The 22,572-nt window shown below is 40.4% G+C and overlaps 1 protein-coding gene across 1 annotated transcript in view; it reads right to left on the reverse strand.

Moving 5' to 3' along the window:
• Window positions 1–3,727: 3,727 nt before the first annotated feature.
• pth2ra (parathyroid hormone 2 receptor a) overlaps window positions 3,728–22,572 on the reverse strand; it is a 95,899-nt gene continuing 77,054 nt past the window's right edge. Inside the window, exons 10-13 of the mRNA XM_051708728.1 lie at window positions 20,764–20,858; window positions 13,677–13,815; window positions 7,021–7,062; window positions 3,728–5,529 (exon numbers count right to left, since the gene is read on the reverse strand). Of these exons, the coding sequence (XP_051564688.1) occupies window positions 5,140–5,529; window positions 7,021–7,062; window positions 13,677–13,815; window positions 20,764–20,858 (666 nt within the window). The 3' untranslated portion in view covers window positions 3,728–5,139. The remainder of the gene's footprint in view (window positions 5,530–7,020; window positions 7,063–13,676; window positions 13,816–20,763; window positions 20,859–22,572) is intronic.

Raw genomic sequence — 22,572 nt, forward strand, 5'->3', positions numbered from 1 at the left:
CATACTTGCGCAGCCCCTGGGGCCAGCGCGTCTGTGCCAAGAGGAGCCTCGGCCAGGGAGAACCAGAGCGGGCAGTGGGAGGATCTCCGGAAGCAAACAGGTCTACCTGTGCGTCGCCGAATCGACTCAAATCAGCTGGACCATCTGGGGGTGGAGTCTCTACTCTCCCCAGAGCATGACCTGCCATGACCGAGTGTCCGCTGCGCGGTTGGGGTCGCCCGGGACACGAGTGGCCAGCAACAACTTAAGTCGCTGCTGACTCCAGAGGAGGAGACGGTGGGTAAGTGACATGCAACGCGAACATAAGCCACCTTGGCGGTTTATATACGCTACCATCGCCATGTTGTCCGTCTGGACCAACACGTGCTTGCCCTGGATCAATGGCCAAAGCCTCTGCAGGGCCAGCAATACCGCCAGCAACTCGAAGTTGATATGCCAATGCAGTCACAGCCCTGTCCAGAAGACCATCTCCAATTGAGAATGTGTGGTGCATTATTAAGCACACAATACGGCAACGAAGACCCCATACAATTGTGCAGCCTGCATAAATGGATGAATGGGGAAAATTCCACTTTTCAAACTTATGTTTTCAGTGCCTAAATACTTAGAAATGGTGATGTTTCAGTGGTAAACACTCGACTGTCCCAACTTTTTTGGAGCGTGTTGCAATCGTCTGATTTGAAATTATTGTACATTAAAAACAAAACAATGAAATTCAAGGTAAAACATCATATAATGTTTAGTTGTAGTGCTTTCAAATGTAACAAAAGGGAGAATAGTAATTTAAAAAAAAAAATTACCATTTTCCATACTGTCCCAAAGTTTTTGCAATGGGGGTTGTAAGAAAATGAGTCATGCCCTTTAAAGACCCCGGTTGCAAATGCCTACTTTATCGTCTCCTGTCCAGTTAGGATCACAATCCAGTTAGCAAAGTACACTCAGGCCAGCTCTGGTTGGATCCTCACCTGCCGGAGACTTACCCCTCGACCCGCTTCCATCTGCTGTACTCCGGACAGATGCCCGAGTACTCACTCCCCAGATCCGGCCTGAATCATCCCAGAGTTGGCTTGTGTTCCTTTCTGCATGTAGCCAAGTATGGTTCTTAGATGTTACATTTTAAAATGTATATTCAGCCTTAACAGTCTCTTGCAGTTTAATTATAGTGTATAATAAACTTTTACAAATCTATTTATTCATCTCATTATAATAAGCAACAGATGTCATCGGCTCCAGCTACTGTTGGTTTACAGTATGTGTGAAGTGGGTTCTGTTCCCGTCAGAAGGTCAAGTGAACTGCCAACAAACTCCAAAGCTCAGCCCCCTTGTATTGATTTGATGGGATCCAAATATCAAACAGAATCTTGAGTAAAAATTCTCCAGGGCAGATCATATTTTTATCTCCCCCCCCACCAATATTGGTCCCAGACCACAGAAACTTTTGATTAAAAGAATCTTTACCAAAACTCTCAAGGAAGAAACTCCAAGTACAGCATTAACCATTTCTCTTTTGTCCAGCCGCAGAGTTAGAAGCCCAATGGAGCAACAGAATGTAGAGAAACAGGGAGTTGACAGCATGGGTCTGTTCCCAAGCGTAGTGCACTGACTTGCTGTCTCCTGCCTCCATAGGCAGCTGTCTTCTATGGCAGAATCCTAACTGAAATGGAGCCTCATAAGAGAGCGATTTTTAATGCTCTACAGGCAGCAACCCAGCGCATAATTCAAATAACGCTCCTCACACGCAGCACATGGGAGACGAGACATGAATGACATGATACTCTGATCAGCATAAATGGCACACACACGTTTTAAGTAAAATAGTCAGTTTTCTATTATTTAAAAAAGATTGCAATTTCCAGTTCTGAATAGATAAGTATAGAGTATTTATAATCAGAATTTCTCTCGTTTCATCCGCCATCTTGAATTTATTTTTTCACAGTACATTCTGGAATTGCCTACCCGGGGAAGGATACATACAATGCTACCTTAGAATTTGGCCAGAATGAGGTATTTTAGGAGACAGCAAAATTAAGATACCTACCTTTTGAAACCACCTACCTCAGGAGCTCACCTATGATGCCTTAAAATGCTGCCTCCCCATGTCAAAGATGATGAACACACATTTCAAACTGTGAACTATTGCATAAGTTAGCGATGCAGTATAGCCTACATATATTTTTAACAAAAATAAAGTAGTTTGAAAACTGATTCATAACAGTCAAGTCACTTTCACAGTCTTTTCATTTTGCTTTCTCCAGTTTGTTTACAACCTTGCAGGAGTGGCTACCCCAGTCTTCATGTTTTTTTTGCTTTGCTTGCTTACTAACTGACTTTTATACATATGTCAGCACACTCTAGCATACAGTCCAATAATATGATCCTGTTGTTGTGGCAATGAGGGGTACAGGAAGCATTCGTCTCCACATTTATGGAGACAGGTTCAAGGTAGTCAGTGGACAGGACAAAGTCCTTGGAGAATAGAGGAAACATGCCTGATCTCTCAATTGGACCAGGTTAGAAAATCCTGACAAGCAGTCAGATTTCCTGAAGAAACTCAACTTTTCTGAAAATGTCTAATGCAGTTCTTGATATAATGTTGCATCATGGAAATAAAATTATGCCTTCTAATAAATAATGTATTGGTTCCATCCTTCAGATATTTCTTTAATGCATTTGATCATCATGAAAGTGACGATCCAGAGTGATCCTTATGCAAAGGTGTAAGCTACAATTTCAAAATGATCTTTTCACGTCAAGTCTGACATTCTCCAGGTTAACCTCTTAATTGATGTAGAATCTAAATTTAAAGATGAAAATTTGTCATCATTTACTCACCCTTTTGCCATCCCTGATGTATATGACATCCTTTTTTCAGCTGAACACAAGTGAAGATTTTTAGAAGAATATCTCAGCTCTTTTGGTCTTACAAGGCAAGTGAATGGGTGTCACAAATTTGAATCTCCAAAAAAAAAAAAAAAAAAAAAAAAAGTTGTATTACACACACGTAACCAATTTTGACTCCAGTGGTTAAATCAATATCTTCAGAAGTAATATGATAGGTGTGGGTGAGAAACAGATCAATATTTAAATCATTTTTTTACCATAAATTCTCATCCCTGCTCAGTCAGTCATTCTTCCTCATTTTTGGTGATACACATTCTTCATGCATATGCCCCCTACAGGGCAGAAGAATTTCTAGCAAAAATGGACTATTATTGGGGGGTTTCTCCTAGTTAGTGGGTAAGATAAGCCATCTGGGGGTCAGTTTTCCAGTGAAACACAATAAAATTCTGCAAATAATTTGTATAATTTCTGAACTAAAATCTATTTATTATAATCTAATTTTTCAGTGTTTCCTTTAACACGGAGGCTTGTTATTTGGATCAATCATTTAGCATAACCCATGGTAAATACCTAAACCAAAAAAACTAAACCTAGCTTAGTGCTTCAGCGCTAATATTGTGCCAATAAAATGATGGCTATTCATACACTGGCAATACACCATTATGCATGATTTGTCCTTTTGTACCTGAATAAACTTGCTTTTGAGTGTTACAGATTGTACAAAATGTAAAAAAAAAAAAAAAAAAAAATCCTCCGACCAGCAAAAAACACCTTTTTGCATAAAAACCATACTTACCTCTTTTCCCATGTGGTTGTCTTCACAGCAAGATAGACATGGAGACTGTAGCGAAGACGCCGGGGCAGTTATGTTAAGATCCATGTGCAGTTTAATAAACGTATGAACAGTACAACAAAGTAGCAAATAAAAGGATAAACAACAAAACAGGCAAGGATCCAGTACACAGGAGACAGTTCAAGAAATGCAAACCAAGTAAATCCAAGAGACAGAAGGGTAATCCAATAAACAGGCAAAAGATCCGAAAACTCACAAGCAGGCAGGAGTCAAAAACACAGGAAGAACAGGAATGGTAATAACACTCAGAATTGCAGACTAGACAGAACAAGACTTTGCACTGAATGCAGGTAAACAGAGAACTTAAATAGTCTGGGATAATATGAAACAGGTGAGTGAGTAATCAGTCTGAGTGGGGGATTATGGGAAATGTAGTTTGTGAGTGGAAAGCTAGAATTCCAGAGATGGAGACCTCTGGCGAGATAGCAGATGCTGTAGGTGTAACAGATACTTCCTGCTTGAAAGGTCACTTAACAAAAAAATATGTACAGTTGCCTAGATACACAGGGTGGGTCAACTTATCCGTGCAACTAATGTAATTGGTTTAGTTATGTAAGAGATGGTTAATTAAATCTGTTTGTTAAATTTATCATGCAACTAAAACATTGCTAATAGGTTTATCATTTAAGGAGGTGATTCACACTTTCCAGGAAACTGACTTTTTATCATAACAGTTTTCAGAAGAATTACACATACTTTTACTGATAGTGATGTAGTGTGGATAACTTGGTATCCACCACTGAACAAACTGAGATTAATAACACGAGCAGTAGCAGTCAAATCTGCCTGTATAGTGCTGTCACAATGCAACGTGACATAGGTCGCTTCCAGTGAAGATTCAGTGTAAAACTTTTGGATCTTTAATATGTGTGTGCTGATATCATAAACTGGAATGTAATTCTTGAATTCAAGAACCAAACAGACATGGTCAGATTTTTCCACATGACAGATGCATCTGAAATAAATTTAATTACATTTTTGAAGTACAATGGAGATCCTCCCCTCCAAAATTCAATAGTCTTTAAAACAACCAGTTATCCTGAGTGTTCACAAATGCGTGGAAATTCAAAAGTCATGCCTTTCACCACATAAAAATATCACTTGACTCTCATGATTCTTAGTAAATGAAACCAGTATTCAAAAATATTGCAAATCAAAACCAATTAAACTCCAGCATTCACCTTCTCCAGTTGACAGTTTCAGATTTATGTGAAGCAATCATTTTAAAGTTTAACCTACCATTAGCACTCCCAATACAGTGAGGGGAGGAGTTATCTTGCCATGAACATATCAGTCTGTCTGCTAATGCCATTGTGTCAAAAACGAACCTATATGTCACAGCTTGGACAGTGCTGATGCCATTCACAGAAGTGTGCATTGCAGCTGTCATTTTGTGTTCTTAAACCTATTATACCCAGTTTAGCTGACTATTACTGTACCATTATCTACAGAGTCTCTTCATCATCCTCCAGGCCGCTGCTGGGCCTCGTGGGCAGTGATTCCTTCAGCAGGATGTCATCTACCTGCTTTGCACTGTCCTCTGGCTCTTCAGGTATAGAAGGTGGCAAGCTGTCAGCATCTGAATTGAGCACATAGCCTGGCAGGGTGGCATGGGTGCTGATGGTGGGGCCCCCGCTACTACGGTACACTTGGCTGGAGAAGAGCATGGTGGAACGTGTGTCTGGGCCTCCTATAGCCAGCTGGAACTGACTGCTGGTGCTGTTGTTGAGGCCAGTCAAAACAGAGCCGTAGCGATAGCTCCCGCACACCACCGTGCCTTTCCAATCAAAGGCTAGGTTCCACCGCGTCCATGTCTTCTTTATCTCAGTCTGGACCTGAGGATTAGAGTTAGATGCTAAAAAACAGCAAATGTCGGATTGCACAGTGATCTCAAACATCACGACCAAGGATCATTAGTTTGTATCTATGTCTAGCAATGTTGCATAGCTTTTGATTCAGAAGATTTAGAAGTGTACATGCAGGATGCTGGCATGCATTCAAAAACAAGGGAGCACAACAGAATGAAGTGTGTTAACATGTGCAATCTTACACTGATTATGTTTAATAAGCCGATATGTATAGTTGCAATCAGGTAAGTGTTCTCAGGCATCGGACACCTCTCTATTAGAATTTTTACACATTTCTCATGAGCAAAAGCTTCCAGCTCATTGACATTCTTTGGTTTGTGTGCTGCCACTGCTTCCTTGAAATCCCAACAAAGGTTTGCAATGGGATTTTAATGATGGACTGAAAGGGCCATTTAAGGACATTCCACGACCTATCCCTGAACCAGATTTTGGACAACTTGGATGTATCCTTGGTGTTATTGTCTTGCTGGAAAGTCCAGTGATCACCGAGCTTCAATTTACACACTGAAGGCATCACATTTTTCATGCCAAAATGGCCTGATACCTGAAATAATCCATGGTGTCAGTCACATAGTTAGGATAGCTGTTTCCTGCAGCCGCAAAACACCCCCATAACAGGACTGACCCACCTCCATGCTTGACTGTGGGGATGGTGTAGATCTTGTCATCACCTTGTTATCTTACTCTAGACTTACTGCTGACCCATGGGTCTAAAACTCATTTTCAGTTTGGTGTCATACGTCTATAAAACCTTCTTCCAGGACTCCACGGGTCTTTCCTAATTACTTCTTGAATATTCAAGTCAACATTTCCCTTGGTGAATTCTGCTTTCTTCCACACCCCAAGAAGGTTGCTGTTGTACCATATTTAAAAAATGTATGAATGGTGCTGCCAACTTTGTCTATTGGAAATTGAAGTGCCTTGGAAATGTACTTTTAGCCATGACCTTTCTTGTGTAATGAAATAATCTCCTCTATTAGCTTCTGAGACAGCTTATTTTTAATTGCATTTTTTGCATAGAAATACATTTTTGCTTACAACGCTAAACTTAAATTTTAAAACTTAAATAAGTGCCATTGCAGATTTATGACTTAATTTTGTTTTAAAACAATGACTTGTGTAGCCTTACATATTTAAGAAACAGCTACATGCAATAGGGGTTGAATAATTATGACATGGCTGTATTTTTAAAAAAATCCTGCTATTTACAAATATTAGGTTATATATTCACACTATGACTTTGAATGTATCACTCAACTGATATAGATGTAAAGTTTAAAAATTCTGGGTCATCAGAAAAGCTTACCTTTGTAAATCCTTACTGTCTTGGGGGGGTTGAATAATTTCGATTGCAACTATATAAGGTCATGCAAACACCATTAATGATGTTTTATCTGGGAAAGGTAATAAATAGTTTAAGCAAAACCTGATTAGCACACCTAGATTGCAGATGCTTACCTCTCCATTACAGTAGCAGTAGATGATAGACACAAAGAAGCCCTAGAGGAAATATAAAGGGTATATATTTATTTTTGTTAAAAGGACAACATGTGACAAAGTACTAATGTCTCACTGTCTACAGACAAACAGCTTACTGTTTATAAAAATGTGACAAATTAATCTAAGAAATAATTTAATTTTTACATATTCTGAATAAAATGTGAGTGTTGCTTGTGCTGTTTTAGATGCTTACCAGAGCACTGTTTGCATAGGTTTGTAAGTGGTTGCTTACTGGCCCAAGTCAAAAAAAGCCCACCCCCAAGTCTCTGTGATATTCGTGTCTACAGATATAGCTCGGGTCTCTCATTCAAGCAGAGGTGTAATTTTAGGTAGGGAGGATAGGGACATGTCCCGATCAACTTTCAGAAAATTGGAAATGTCGCAACCTAGATTTGGACAATTTTACCACACAGAAAATACTTTAACTTTATACTGTTTTTATTTTCTATTAAATGTCCTTATTATAAATATTAATGAGTAAATGATTGTCCTACCTCTTCTAAAGCGGCACATATAAATGGTGTTTTCACATGGCACCTGATATTTTTCTAAGCACTGTTCAGGATGCACCAATCACAGTTGTTTGTAAGATTTTAAAAAATAACATTTCGGGGGCCTGGGTAGCTCAGCGAATATTGACGCTGACTACCACCCCTGGAGTCGTGAGTTCGAATCCAGGGTGTGCTGAGTGACTCCAGCCAAGTCTCCTAAGCAACCAAATTGGCCCGGTTACTAGGGAGGGTAGAGTCACATGGGGTAACCTCCTCGTGGTCGCAATTAGAGGTTCTCGCTCTCAATGGGGTGTGTGGTAAGTTGTGCATGTATCGTGGAGAGTAGCATGAGCCTCCACATGCTGGGAGTCTCCGTGGTGTCATGCACAGCGAGCCACGTGATAAGATTGATGGTCTCAGAAGTGGAGGCAACTGGGACTCGTCCTCCGCCACCCTGATTGAGGTGAGTAACCGCGCCACCATGAGGACGTACTAAGTAGTGGGAATCGGGTATTCCAAATCGGGAGAAAAGGGGATAAAAAATAAAAAAATATCTGGAGATTTCCATTGGTATTTTACGTTCAATCCTTGAAATTAGTAGATTTAAACAAGCATACTTTTCGTGTGCAAAATATTTCCAGTCAAAAAGTTAAAAAAAATATTTGCGGCCCAGTGAATGATTCTGCTTTTTCGGCCAGCAAGCACGCTCTTCAGGAAGACAGCTTAAAAATGTAACGATTGTATCAGAGGTGCAGGATTTTAAGATCCTGGTGAAACACCCAATAAATGTTTTATTTTGCACATTGGAGAAGAGCATCAGGATTAGAAAATAATGTTTTGTCAATAAAATAAGGCCTACTTTTTCAGATAAAAATGTGAGTACATAAAAATAAGCAATATGAGAAAAGATTATGTGGGGGTGAGGGGAGTTGGAAAGCAGAAAGTGGGGGAAAATGTCAATGTTCCAATGTTCCAAACTCCCCAAAATTTGTTCATCTTGTGATGTAATTTTGCACATGTTCATTTCTAATTTAGCTATACCCTTTGTTTAGATTTCCCTTTTTTTTTTTTTTTTTTTTTATGCTGGATAATACCTTTTACAGAATGTCACTTGATGTCCCTTGGATATTATTTTCTCTAAGCAAATCTTCTTGAAAAAGATTTTGACCCATTATCACTTTTTTCCTCCTAACTGTGCAGTGGTCAGTTCTTAATTTGTTTATTCTTCAGAAATTCTTAAAACAAACGACTGATATTTAATATGGAGGGGCAGAGAAATACTGTAAGAAATTATACTTGTTATATATAATATTATTTTGCCTATATTACCAGACTGACTTACACACATTTTCTTAATACCAACATTTGAATATGATCCTTGCTATACAGGTGCATCTCAATAAATTAGAATGTCATGGAAAAGTTCATTTATTTCAGTAATTCAACTCAAATTGTGAAACTCGTGTATTAAATAAATTCAATGCACACAGACTGAAGTAGTTTAAGTCTTTGGTTCTTTTAATTGTGATGATTTTGGCTCACATTTAATAAAAACCCACCAATTCACTATCTCAAAAAATTAGAATATGGTGACATGCCAATCAGCTAATCAACTCAAAACACCTGCAAAGGTTTCCTGAGCCTTCAAAATGGTCTCTCAGTTTGGTTCACTAGGCTACACAATCATGGGGAAGACTGCTGATCTGACAGTTGTCCAGAAGACAATCACTGACACCCTTCACAAGGAGGGTAAGCCACAAACATTCATTGCCAAAGAAGCTGGCTGTTCACAGAGTGCTGTATCCAAGCATGTTAACAGAAAGTTGAGTGGAAGGAAAAAGTGTGGAAGAAAAAGATGCACAACCAACCAAGAGAACCGCAGCCTTATGAGGACTGTCAAGCAAAATCGATTCAAGAATTTGGGTGAACTTCACAAGGAATGGACTGAGGCTGGGGTCAAGGCATCAAGAGCCACCACACACAGACGTGTCAAGGAATTTGGCTACAGTTGTCATATTCCTCTTGTTAAGCCACTCCTGAACCACAGACAACGTCAGAGGTGTCTTACCTGGGCTAAGGAGAAGAAGAACTGGACTGTTGCCCAGTGGTCCAAAGTCCTCTTTTCAGATGAGAGCAAGTTTTGTATTTCATTTGGAAACCAATGTCCTAGAGTCTGGAGGAAGGGTGGAGAAGCTCATAGCCCAAGTTGCTTGAAGTCCAGTGTTAAGTTTCCACAGTCTGTGATGATTTGGGGTGCAATGTCATCTGCTGGTGTTGGTCCATTGTGTTTTTTGAAAACCAAAGTCACTGCACCCGTTTACCAAGAAATTTTGGAGCACTTCATGCTTCCTTCTGCTGACCAGCTTTTTAAAGATGCTGATTTCATTTTCCAGCAGGATTTGGCACCTGCCCACACTGCCAAAAGCACCAAAAGTTGGTTAAATGACCATGGTGTTGGTGTGCTTGACTGGCCAGCAAACTCACCAGACCTGAACCCCATAGAGAATCTATGGGGTATTGTCAAGAGGAAAATGAGAAACATGAGACCAAAAAATGCAGATGAGCTGAAGGCCACTGTCAAAGAAACCTGGGCTTCCATACCACCTCAGCAATGCCACAAACTGATCACCTCCATGCCACGCCGAATTGAGGCAGTAATTAAAGCAAAAGGAGCCCCTACCAAGTATTGAGTACATATACAGTAAATGAACATACTTTCCAGAAGGCCAACAATTCACTAAAAATGTTTTTTTTATTGGTCTTATGATGTATTCTAATTTTTTGAGATGGTGAATTGGTGGGTTTTTATTAAATGTGAGCCAAAATCATCACAATTAAAAGAACCAAAGACTTAAACTACTTCAGTCTGTGTGCATTGAATTTATTTAATACACGAGTTTCACAATTTGAGTTGAATTACTGAAATAAATGAACTTTTCCACGACATTCTAATTTATTGAGATGCACCTGTATGTCCCTACCAACTTTCAAACCAAACCTATGCCCTTGCATTCAAGGTAAGTTTATGGGATATTTTTCACCTGTTTTATTGTTCAGCAGGTAAAAAATCACAAGACCAATTGCTTATAAGAGTAATAGCACACTTCTCCTCGACAAACCGCATGATTTGAGATATCATTAATGTCCATAGCATAGATGCAGGACGAGTTATTGACAAAGTTTAATACTTAGGGTTAGGGGTTTGTTCAAATATGCATTTACACCCAGGTTCCCACTCTTTTCAAGGCACATTTTTCCAGGACATTTTCTGTGCCCAACGGGTGTAATATTAAAGCAAAAACACACAAGAGGTCATGATGTACCTGTATATTGTGGTAATTGGATGGTTATTTTTTCTGAATTCTGTATTCTACAGTTTTCGACATCAAAATGTTGTCTAATCAAATGAATTAATTAAAACTTTAATAAAATGAATATATATATATATATATATATATATATATATATATATATATATATATATATATATATATATATATATATATATTTACCAATTGCATTATTTTTTATCAAATTAATCAGAATCAGAATCAGCTTTATTGCCAAGTATGCTTACACATACAAGGAATTTGTCTTGGTGACAGGAGCTTCCAGTGTACAACAACACAAAAACAATACAAAAACAGCAGCAAGTCATAGATAATAATAAAAAATAAAAAGTAATTATACACATACACATACATAGCACAAATCTAATATAAATCTGTTATCTGTTATTTGTTAACAGTTATCTGTTAAGTGCTTTAAAACAAAATACTCACAGCACAGTCTGAAACAATACTGGAGATATTTTTGTCAAATGCTGCACAACAGAACATCAAAGATGTGATATATTGCTTTACTACATTATTATTATTATTATTATTTAATTACAGTAAACATTTCATTACTAAACAGTAGTAATATATTGTTATCTTTTTCCCCCATTTACAAGCTTTTATTTTGCCGTTTGTGTGTTTTTGATGGTAGTTCCTCACCTCTGGATTAGCAGTTTGCTCTGTGGCCCATTTTGATTATTAAACCCCAAAAAGCTGTGATTTATTTATTTAAATGAATAGTCTGTATGTGCTGTGTGCTTCAGAGTGCTCTGCTCTCTGTCGTCTACTACACACACACACACACACACACACAGCGCATGATGCTCATGAATCTGTGTTGCCAGTAAATCCAGTGGCTCCACACATTCATTTTGAAGCATGCAGCACATGCAGATAATATATATATATATACACACACACACACACACACACACACATTTAATTAAACTGCAAAAGGCTGCGATCACACTAGGACATATCACAATTTTAATTTGATTAATTGTACATTCAAACATTCATTTTCATTGATTCCGTCCACATCGCAGAAAAATAGCGCCATAAATGTTGTAACCGCAATAGAAGCGGACTCAAAGTGTAAAGGCCACTTCACCACACTACCACCTCAGGGTGTGAACTTATTTTCAAAAACATCAGCAATTTTAGAACGAAAATCCTATTTTGCACTATATATAAATACTTAGTTAAACTATTTTGTTGGAGCAAAGCAGAGATGACAGCAAATGAGGAGGAACCATGTTTTGTACTTGTAACAAAAACCTTATTAGCAAACTGTTTTTTTATACTAACATTTTTTAGAGGACAAATAATTATTTTTCAGGACATTTAGGTATTTTTCTCATTTTCCATGACTTTTCCATGACTAGAAAACTGCATTGCAAAATTCCAGGTTTTCCAGGACACGTGGGAACACTGACACCACGTATTGATTGTCTCTACTCCACTTTCTACATTCTCTACACTTTCTCTATAAAGACCTTAATTTGAGACCCAAGCTTTATTTGGTTGTGATTCTGAGGTTAAAAAATAAAAATTCATCATCTCCGGAACATTTCAGCCATATGTACAGTGCTGCACGATTAATTAATCCCTTGAGTCATGTTTTTTCTTGGTCACTGTTTGTTTTCAGTGATTTAGAGTCATTATTCATATTAGATGTCTAATTAGTTTGATGTGCAACCACTTTAAATTTAGTTATATTGTATTTGGACATTAGTGTCAGTGCAAAAACAAATTAAATGCTTCTGCACATTATCAGTTCATTTGGTTATGCATTGCACATTGAAAACTCAGTATTCCACAGTTCTGTGGAAATTCTGTTTTGTGCGTGTGTGTGCCAGTGTTTAGGTAGGTAAGTGGATGTGGGAATGATCTGTTCTTGAAGCGGAGATGTAACTGCATGCTGCCAACATCATCTAGTACTTGTCATTTAAGACAGCTGCATATCACAGACAGAAATCAATGTGATGGGCCAGTACATGTCAAGCCCATTTGAGTCCTCTGAATTGGATGGAACTTTTAACATTTTCTATTTCTCTCACATTATTCTTGCACATTATTTAAACCTTTTATTACTTGCAGTTTGTGAAACAGGCATTGGTCTACATGATTATTCAACATAGCGCACAAGCATCCAATAAACTTTTCCAGAAAATTATTAAATTAGCCTAATTGTATGGTTTGTTTCACACTAAGTAGCTCCAGAAACATTGGTGTCACATTTTCATTAATCCCAGAAAATATCAACTGGAGTTGTAGCAGCCAAAATCAATTATAACCATAAAATGTTGGATAATGTTGTATAAAAGACATCTTGTACAGCTCTTGTCTGTACAATGAAAGTGAATGAACAGATGCTGTTGAGCTCCAAAATAGTACCAAAAAAGCACAACATTTTTTGTTTGTGTTCAGTCCTCCTAAGTTTTCTCAGTTTTGCTCTGTGATAATGGTATATTTTCACTAAAAAAAAACTGATTAACAGATCAGTTTTAAAGCATACTGGGTCATCAATGGCTTGTAAACAAAGATACAGCGAAGTCAGAAAACCTTTGCTCCAACAGCTTCTCAGTTTTTAGTCTTTCCACTAAATCAATATTAAATCATTTAAAATAGATGCACAGTGTTCATTATAAGTGACGCTATGCTAACATAAAAATTTGAATTTATGATTTTTGGAATATCAAAAGAAATACATTTGCATCTTGACTTGCAGAGATCACTGATTACATTAGGTATGCATGCATTAAAAGACATCATTTCCAAGTACCTGGAAAGAGTTGAAGAACAGTTCACAATACATGCGCACCTCCCAGCCCGGCCCCTTAAAGGTGTGCGGCATTCCAACAAACACAACGTAGTGCACCCCAAACACAAGCACCAACACAAGCGTGGATTTGGCGAGCTTCCTGGACAGAGAAAGAAATGAAAATGTTAAAGTGTTAGTTCACCTAAAAATGAAAATTCTTTCATCATTTACTCACCCTCATGTTGTTCCAAACTCATATGACTTTCTGTCTTCCGTGGCAAAAGGAGATATTAGGCAGAATGTTAACACTGCTCTTTTCCATATACTCATATTTCAGTCTGTTGCTCACACAAAGCTTGCGTATGGCTTCAGAAGACTTGGAATATAGCATCTGAAAGGTACACTTTTATGCCGCTTTCATTTGACATTTTTGGAGCTTGACAACCCTTGGTCACTTTAAGCTTTTGTTGTATTGGAAAGAGCAGCGTAGACATTCTTTAAATTTTTTCCTTTTGTGTTCCACAGAAGAAAGAATATCATACATGTTTGGAACGGCATGAGGGTGAGTTAAAGATTAATTTTCATTTTTGGGTGAACTAATCCTTTAAGTGATGTGAATGTACAGTTCATACTATTTAGAATAGCACAAAATATTTATTACCACATAACAAAAGTTGTAGTATTGAAAGTCTCTAATATTATAAGTCAGGTACCACAGGGGTTTCAGTGATATTTTATGTAGGCAGATGAAGTACAGAATGCGACATAGTTGTGATATTATGGGCTCTAAAAGTTTGTCTTTAATCCTCATTTGATGAATGACATCCCACACATCTCTGCACAGTTTTAATGAAAATAAAAAAATGCGCAACATCCTCTTAATGGATATGTCTTGCCTTGCAGACAGGTTAAAATGTCTTGCAAATTATTCATGAAAAGAACCGTGGAAAAATAATTAGAAAGAGTAATGCTGGACGATCATAAGGCGTAAATTCTCTTTTAATTGCAGTTTAGCTAGGTCTGATCAAAGTGTTTTTGTAAAAGGAGCATCCTTAGACTCAAATGATGCAAGTGCGCAAGGTTACAGATTACAGATTTGTTTCTATTCAAAACCTGATGAAGAATCAGCTGGGGCTCTCATGGGCTGAGCAAATGGTCTTTTGATCTGCTGTGACTCCACACTGACTGATGTGTTTGCATACATGACTGTTTGTGGCTTCCTGTCTGTCCTGCCAGCTGTGCTGACACCTGGGGCTCCGCATATTGCAAATTAGCGGGGAGGCGGCAATGACCATACTGATTACAGTTATTAGTGCCGCAGAATTACATCCCTTGGGATTGTGTTTGCTCCCAATTGGATTCTTTTAGGAAACATCCAGAATAACATTTTGACATGCCAAAGCCCAACTATACATTTATTGAGCCTGAAAGCATTTTCCCCCCCAAAGCCAGATCAAAATGGAAGTTTCTTTCAGCATGTAACAAGCTCAAACCTCTCATACACAGCATCCCTAAAATGAAATGCTAATTTTAATAAAAGATGCAGTGATAGAAATCACAATCATAGTCAAAGTGTACTATGACTACACAGTGGCGTGCACAGACCTCAGCAGGGACAGGGGTGAAAGGATAAAAAATATTATGTTATTTTATTTATTTATTTTATAGAGTAGCACTTATATATACTTAACTAATTCTTTGCTTTTTGAGTATTTAAGCATTTTTCTTGCATTATAAACAAATCCCCCATTTTATTTCACTTTTTTTTCAGACATGGTCTTTGATAATCCCATGTTTCTGACATGTGTCATTGTAAAACCGTGGTATATTTTTAAGTATCTTTGAGTACTATGACAGTATCATGAAACATGAATTTAATCATTCAGTCAATAATACCATGGCATTTTTCTGATAGTGATTAGTCTATTAGTTTAAACAAAAACCAAACTGTGTTTGCCTGAATCAGAAAGCTCCTTAAGTTAATGGCAGTATTCTATAAAGACATATTAAATTTCTATAATTGAAAAAGATGCAACCGCTCTCATCATAATGAATAAAGCTGTCTACACTGCAGGTGTGCCATGTGATGTCAGAAATGCGGTAGCAATTGAATATTAATCTACTGATGAACTTACAACACAATACATAGAGTGGACATTTTATCTGACCTGTGTTGGTTTGCATTTATAGTTATGCATTGGTGTGTCTGCATTGTTCTGTAAGTACACAGCCAAAATGCTAACTATATGTTTCATAAATAAACAAAGGCAATGCAAGCGTTGTAATTTCTGGATTCTAAAGTATTTATTAAATTATTGAAGCATAAAAAATTTGTTCAAAGTGTGTGAACATGTTGAAATGTAGGCTACACATTATTTATTATACATGCTACCTGCATTGCAGGCAGAAAATAAATGAGGAAATTACTGTATGCATGCTCTTGAGTTGCTTAAATAATAATACATAAACATGTTTTGGCATACTTTTGACGTTCTGTGCTGATAAAGAAATCATCAAAATAATTAATAACTACTCGCCTCACAACACAAAATCGGTGTCGACTTTACAATGAATACAGGTAATATAACCAACTCTTACCAGGTGCTTTTTAATTTGCTGACAAATTAGAAGTGTTCTGTTTCCATAACTTATGAAATATGATTATTTACTCTACACAAACTATCAAACATATAGTCAAATCATTGTGCCTATTGGAAAGTTCGCAAATAGAAAATAACACATTATTTCACTCACATATTAAATTAATATCAAGTAATGGCCTGGAGAAAAAAGCTTTTAGAGTGTTTATGCTGTAAACAGTTCCCTATCTGTCACTCACTCGACGTTGTATCGATGTAGTGACACTAGGGGTCGCCCTTGGGAGCCCTAAACACTTCTGATCTTTGAGAAAAGGCCAATGGGAATTGGCGAGTGGAATTTGCATGCCACTCCCCCGGACATACGGGTATAAAAGGAGCTGGCTCGCAACCACTCATTCAGATTTTTTCTTCGGAGCTGAGCGGTTGTGTTCTATGAGCTGAATCCTCTGCCATTCCATTCACCTCTAAAAAACTGTTGGATTTATGCTGCATTACAGAGGCTTCTCCCACCAGTGCACCGGTGGCGTGCAGAGAGTATATAAGAGTATATATTCTTGCAATAAAAGAGTATATTTTCCCTACTAAAAGAGTGGCACTGATAGAGAGCATCTTTTTAAAAATGCCTTTCCGTCTGTGTTTATTTCCTGGTTGCGGTCGTTACCTCTCCGCTTCCGGTGGGCACGATCGCTGTCTTATGTGCTTGGGCGCTGCTCACGCAGAGACACTGTGAGAACATGACCATGGCAACGTTTGCGGTTGCGGCTTTCCTTCGTTAGAGGGAAAGCCACCCCAGCAGCTCCCCGCCTCGGTCCTTCTACCTACGGGTTTGAGGCTGCGTCGGTTAGCACTGGGGGTGATTTTGGGACCCCAATGGGAGCCTCTCTGCCGGGTAACTCCCCACGGACCTCCCATTCCCCAGTACGCTCGTTTTCCCCAGTCGAGTACTGGGATGAGAGCGCCGGCTCGTCTCAGGGTGAGTTCGCGATCTCATTTGGCGCTCGCGAAGTGGATGAGCTCTCGTTTGCAGCATCGGAGAGCGGGCTGGTCCAGTCTGATGCTGAGGACTCAATTGGGCTCCCAACTTTGGGTGCGGTCGCCCAGTCGCAGGCCGATGCAGAGCTGGCGGCCATGCTTGCCCAGGCAGCTGTGAGGGGGTACTTGGCGATTCCCCAGGTGGATAAGGTGGTTGCGGTGCACCTATGCCCGCAAAATGCCGCCACCTGGCAGAACCGCCCGAGACTCCCGTCCAGCGCCTGTAGGTTTATGTCATCCCTGGCGTAGAGCCACCCGCAGGAAGCAGATGCCCCCCGTCTCACGGCCCGCCGCCAAGAACCCAAGGAAGTCTTCTAGCCGCCCCTGAGACGGGCGACGCAGGCACGTGGAGACCTGCTGCAGGCCTAGAGATGGTAAGTAGACTACTCCATCCCCCGGTGGAGGGCCGGGAGGAGAATCCTTTGTTGCCTTTTTTGTTTGATTCACATGTTCAGAAAAGGAGCGGTTTCCTCATTTCCTGAGTCACACACCCGGTGTTTACGGCCATCGTTATTGTGATCACCAGACGCCACACCGCCCCCTGCCCCTGCGCACCCAGCTGCGGGGGTGGTTGTGACGGATTATGAGGACGGTTCCCTCCTCCCCTTTGCTGACTGGTCCTATGGTGGGTACCCGGAGCCGGGTAAGTGCTTCAATGTCCCCAGACTAAGCATGGCCACGAGTTCGGGGTCAGAGCCCCCTCAACATGGTGCCTCCGTCTCCGCTCCGCCGTGAGGCCCCACCCGCCGGTACGTCCGACGTGATTGTCTCCTTGGTCCCCCTCACCTGGAGCTTGGGGGCATGGCTTGCGCTCCCCAACCCGTCATGATGGCTGACCGGGACCGTCCGACTCGGCTATGCGATTCAGTCCACAAGGCACACGCCCGGGTTCAGCGGAGTCCGTTTTACCTCAAGTGCAGGGCGAGAATGCCGCTGCCCTGCCTGCAGAGATCGCGTCCTTCCACCTGTCCCTCCAGCTGAGATGAAGAAGGGGTTCTACAGCCCCTACTTCATCGTACCAAGGAAAGGTGGTGGGTTGCGGGCGATACCGGACCTATGAGTTCTGAACCGGGCCTTGCACAGACTCCCGTTCAAGATGCTGATGCAGAAATGCATTTTAGTGAGCATCCAGCATCAGGATTGGTTCGCGGCGGTAGACCTGAAGGATGCGTACTTCAGCTGGCTCTAGCTCACTCTCGAGACTTGTTGTGTGTGCACAGGGACCTGGTGTTCAGGCACCTCAGCCGGTTGGGGCTTTGGGTCAACTGGGGAAAGAGCAGCTCTCCCCAGTACAGAGCATCTCTTTTCTCGGGTTGGAGTTAGACTCAGTCTCTATGATGCACCTCATGAGCGAGCGCACACAGTCAGTGCTGAACAGCCTGAAGTTGTTCAGGCGGAGCACGGCAGTCCCACTGAAGCATTTTCAGAGGCTCCTGGGGCATATGGCTTCCTCGATGGCAGTCACGCCACTCGGGTTGATGCATATGAGACCGCTTCAGTACTGGCGTCAGACTTGAGTCACGAGGTGGGCATGGTGCCGCGACACACATCGCGTGGTCATCACGCCGATCTCCCGCTACCTGTTCAGCCCTTGGAAGGGCCTTGCATTCCTGTGGGCAGGAGTCCCCTTAGTGCAAGTACCCCAGGCGTGTCGTGGATACGACAGACGCCTCCGAGGACAGGGCTCCGGGACAGGGCTGCGACTGCGTTGGCATGTCAAATGCATTGTAGTAAGTATTTAGGGAAGCACGACCTCTGCCACCGGTTGCCATGTCTGTAGAGCTCCGTCCCCTCTGGGTAGGACCTACCACGGGGACTTCTCCACATGCGACACTGCCGACAAGACTCGGTAAGACCATGTGACATATTTCCACACAATTGCCTCCCCTTCAGGCAGGATGTGGTCTTTGCGGTGTCTTCCCCTTGGGAATGGACACCCCCCGACGTGGATATTTACGGCCCCCAGCTGAACGATTTCCATTCATTTTTGGGGATAAAAAAGAAGAGAAGAGGCCACAGCTGGGGCGGCCTGTCTCCATTTTAGGCAGTCGGCCTGTCCCTGAGGTGCGGGGGACCGTACGACGCTCATAGGAGCGTTGGGAGAGGTTACGTGATGGCCAGATGCGCTGGCTACGAGGCACGCAATGGTTTGCCCGTCTCGCACCGCCAGTCCACGTAACACAGTTCAGCTAGTTGTGGTGTTCCGTATAGGGACCCCTAGTGTCACTACATCGACACAACGTCGAGTGAGTGACAGATAGGGAATGTCCTGGTTACTTTCGTAACCTTCGTTCCCTGATGAAGGGAACGAGACGTTGTGTCCCTCCTGCCACAACTCTGAACTACCCGCTGAAATGGCCGGGACCCTGTCTCGGCTCTTCAGCACAAAACCTGAATGAGTGGTTGCGAGCCAGCTCCTTTTATACCTGTATGTCCAGGGGAGTGGCATGCCAATTCTACTCGCCAATTCCCATTGGCCTTTTCTCAAAGATCAGAGGTGTTTGGGGCTCCCAAGGGTGACCCCTAGTGTCACTACATCGACACAACATCTCGTTCCTTCCATCAGGGAACGGAGGTTACGAAAGTAACCAGGACGATATCTTCGTCACTAGTAACTTCAAGAAACACAAACAGAATTAAAAAAAACAGCTAATGCTCCATGACGCGACTTCGATACTCAGGGGCGAATTCAAAATGACATTTTGCTCCCTCAAAGGGCACTGCTGTGGGAGGGGACACCACTTGAAAGCTTGTTCCAAATGAAAGTGAGAAAATGAATGGGCCCTTCCACAAGAAGAAGGGCACATAATTACAGTAATTCTGTGTTCCCTCCAGAGTACCCACTTCAAGGGCTCTGCACTTTGGAGAGAGTAGGGCATAGGCAGGATCACTTGTGATTAGAATCTGCCCCAATCTGCTTTAGCGCGCGCTGTTAAAGGCACTTCCGCTTAATTTTCTTTAATACTCCCACGATTTACAAAGAAACCTCATAATAACTCATTATTACTGTTATTGTGAGATTATTACGAGATTTTAATTTAGTTTTATTTACCAATTTAATTTAATTATTACAATTTCCACTTTTTTTCCTGGATGATCAGAAGGGCACCTTTAGATCTGTGGCTTGCGCCCCTGCTGCCCCCATTCTGTGAACTTCACAGTGACTACACCTAGGAAAGGAAGCTTATTATTGAATCTTTTAGCCACTGGCAATTCTGCCTCCAAGATGTCAGATGAAAGGTTTTGGCCTTACATAAGGAAATAAACAGTTGCTCTATGCATGGCTTCCACTCTCAGGATTCTAATGGGAGGGGCTTCTGCTTTAACCATTATAATGAAACAGACAGTTTTGTCTGGTTCATGTTGAACTCACAATTTTAAGGCACTTGATTGTGTATTAAAATTTTACAAACACGGCAACTGGTGATGAGGGAGCAGCTCAGATAAAGTGGATGTGGACAAACCAGTTCACAAACCTGTACTGTTTCCTCGTGTCATATCTGCCAGCGTTGGTCTCGCGGATCTTGGTCGCAAGCACCCTTACGATATTCACAAACAAGATGAAGTTCAGCTGTAAAAGAGAGAGCAGTAAGGAAGCAATGAGTTGATAAATTGCGGGCAAAATAGTCTGATAGCTAATCAAATTTATCCTCCCTCCTATACACCCAATTTGTGTCACTTCAAAGCTCATCTTCTGAATATGCCATTATCTTATCTCCTGAAAATGCTTATTATACAGTTTACATTGTATAGTGTGTGTCACAAATAAATGTTATAATGTCTTAGCTTGTTGGTGATGAAACAAATCAGGTTATATAAAATATAACAAAAATTACATAGGTTTGAAGTCAGAAATATAGAAAAAATCTTTTTAATTTTATTTATTTATTCATTTATTTATTATAAATGAATAAATAAATGAATAATTATGTCATTTGATCCATTATGGATAGCTGGACAATAAAGCCCATCACAGGTTGTCTCTGGCAGATGACTGGCTAAGTGATGTGGAAGGCTGGCTTCTGTCAAATGTGAAGGTAAGTAATTTGAAAAATGCAAATGTGCTTAATCATAAACAGTGGGATGTCAGCGCATGAGATATATAATGAGGTCAGAGCAAAACTCGACCTTTCAGGCATTTGAGCTCAATTTGGAATAACTACAAACAACAGTGTTTTCTGGGAGCAGGGAATATTTTCAAGGGTCATGGTTCCCACAGATTACATTCAGTTATGGTATGGTATTTGTCATTCAGTATTTCACATACAGAAAGAATCAGCTTTACATGCATACTTGGTGTGCAAATAAATTCAGATATTACAATAAATTCCTTTACTACATTTTGTGTATTTACTGATTAGCTAAAAATAGTGCTTTGAAAGCAAATCATTCATGAGAATGAATAATTAAAGAAGCAACATGAGTATCTAGCTGCCATGCAAGTATGGGTTTATTTACCAACAGACACTGAATGTAGGATGCATACATGGTTGAATTTAAGGTGCTGTAAGCGATTATTTTATAAATGACAAACAGAAAATGTCCCCATTCCCCGTCTCTGTAAATGCATATATATATATATATATATATATATATATATATATATATATATATATATATATATATATATATATATATATATATATATATATATATATATGCAGTTGGACAGTTGTCAGTGCAACATGATTACACGGGAAGTCTGCATGTTTTTTCCAGTATCCTAGGATCAGCATTATGCATTATGCCTTAGCATTATGCCAACTCACTGACAAACGCCATCTCTTATTAGACATTTTTGCATCCACTCCAGTGTGTTTACCTTCCCAGTGGTGCAACCAAAAGCGCATTGCGCTATCAGTGTGGGAGACCCGGGTTTGGATCCTGTATTAAAACCAGGAAGTTATGGCATTTGCATAATCAATGACGAGCACGATGCGGAGGTTGCATTTTCCCCTCTAACATAACAACATTTGGGGGATCAGTTTATAAAATTCCTCTTTAAGTCAACCAACTGTTTCCAATTTCACTGTGAGATCAGTCTGATCAGTGTGAGAAAACTATGGTGCTACCGTTGCTTTTCACAACTAACATCGCAGTACCTATACAAGGTCAGTGTAATTGTTCTGGCTTGCAAACATCAAATTGCATGATTACTTTTCTATTCTGTGAATAGAATATATGCTAGAATATGCTCTCCTGCTCCATTTCTGATAAAAGTTGTCTCCAAGGGTCTCTGAATGTATTCGCGTATCTTTTTAGCGTGTCTTTTTCATTGACTAAGT

Source organism: Myxocyprinus asiaticus, chromosome 10, assembly GCF_019703515.2.
Source record: "Myxocyprinus asiaticus isolate MX2 ecotype Aquarium Trade chromosome 10, UBuf_Myxa_2, whole genome shotgun sequence".
Taxonomy (NCBI): Eukaryota; Metazoa; Chordata; class Actinopteri; order Cypriniformes; family Catostomidae; genus Myxocyprinus; species Myxocyprinus asiaticus.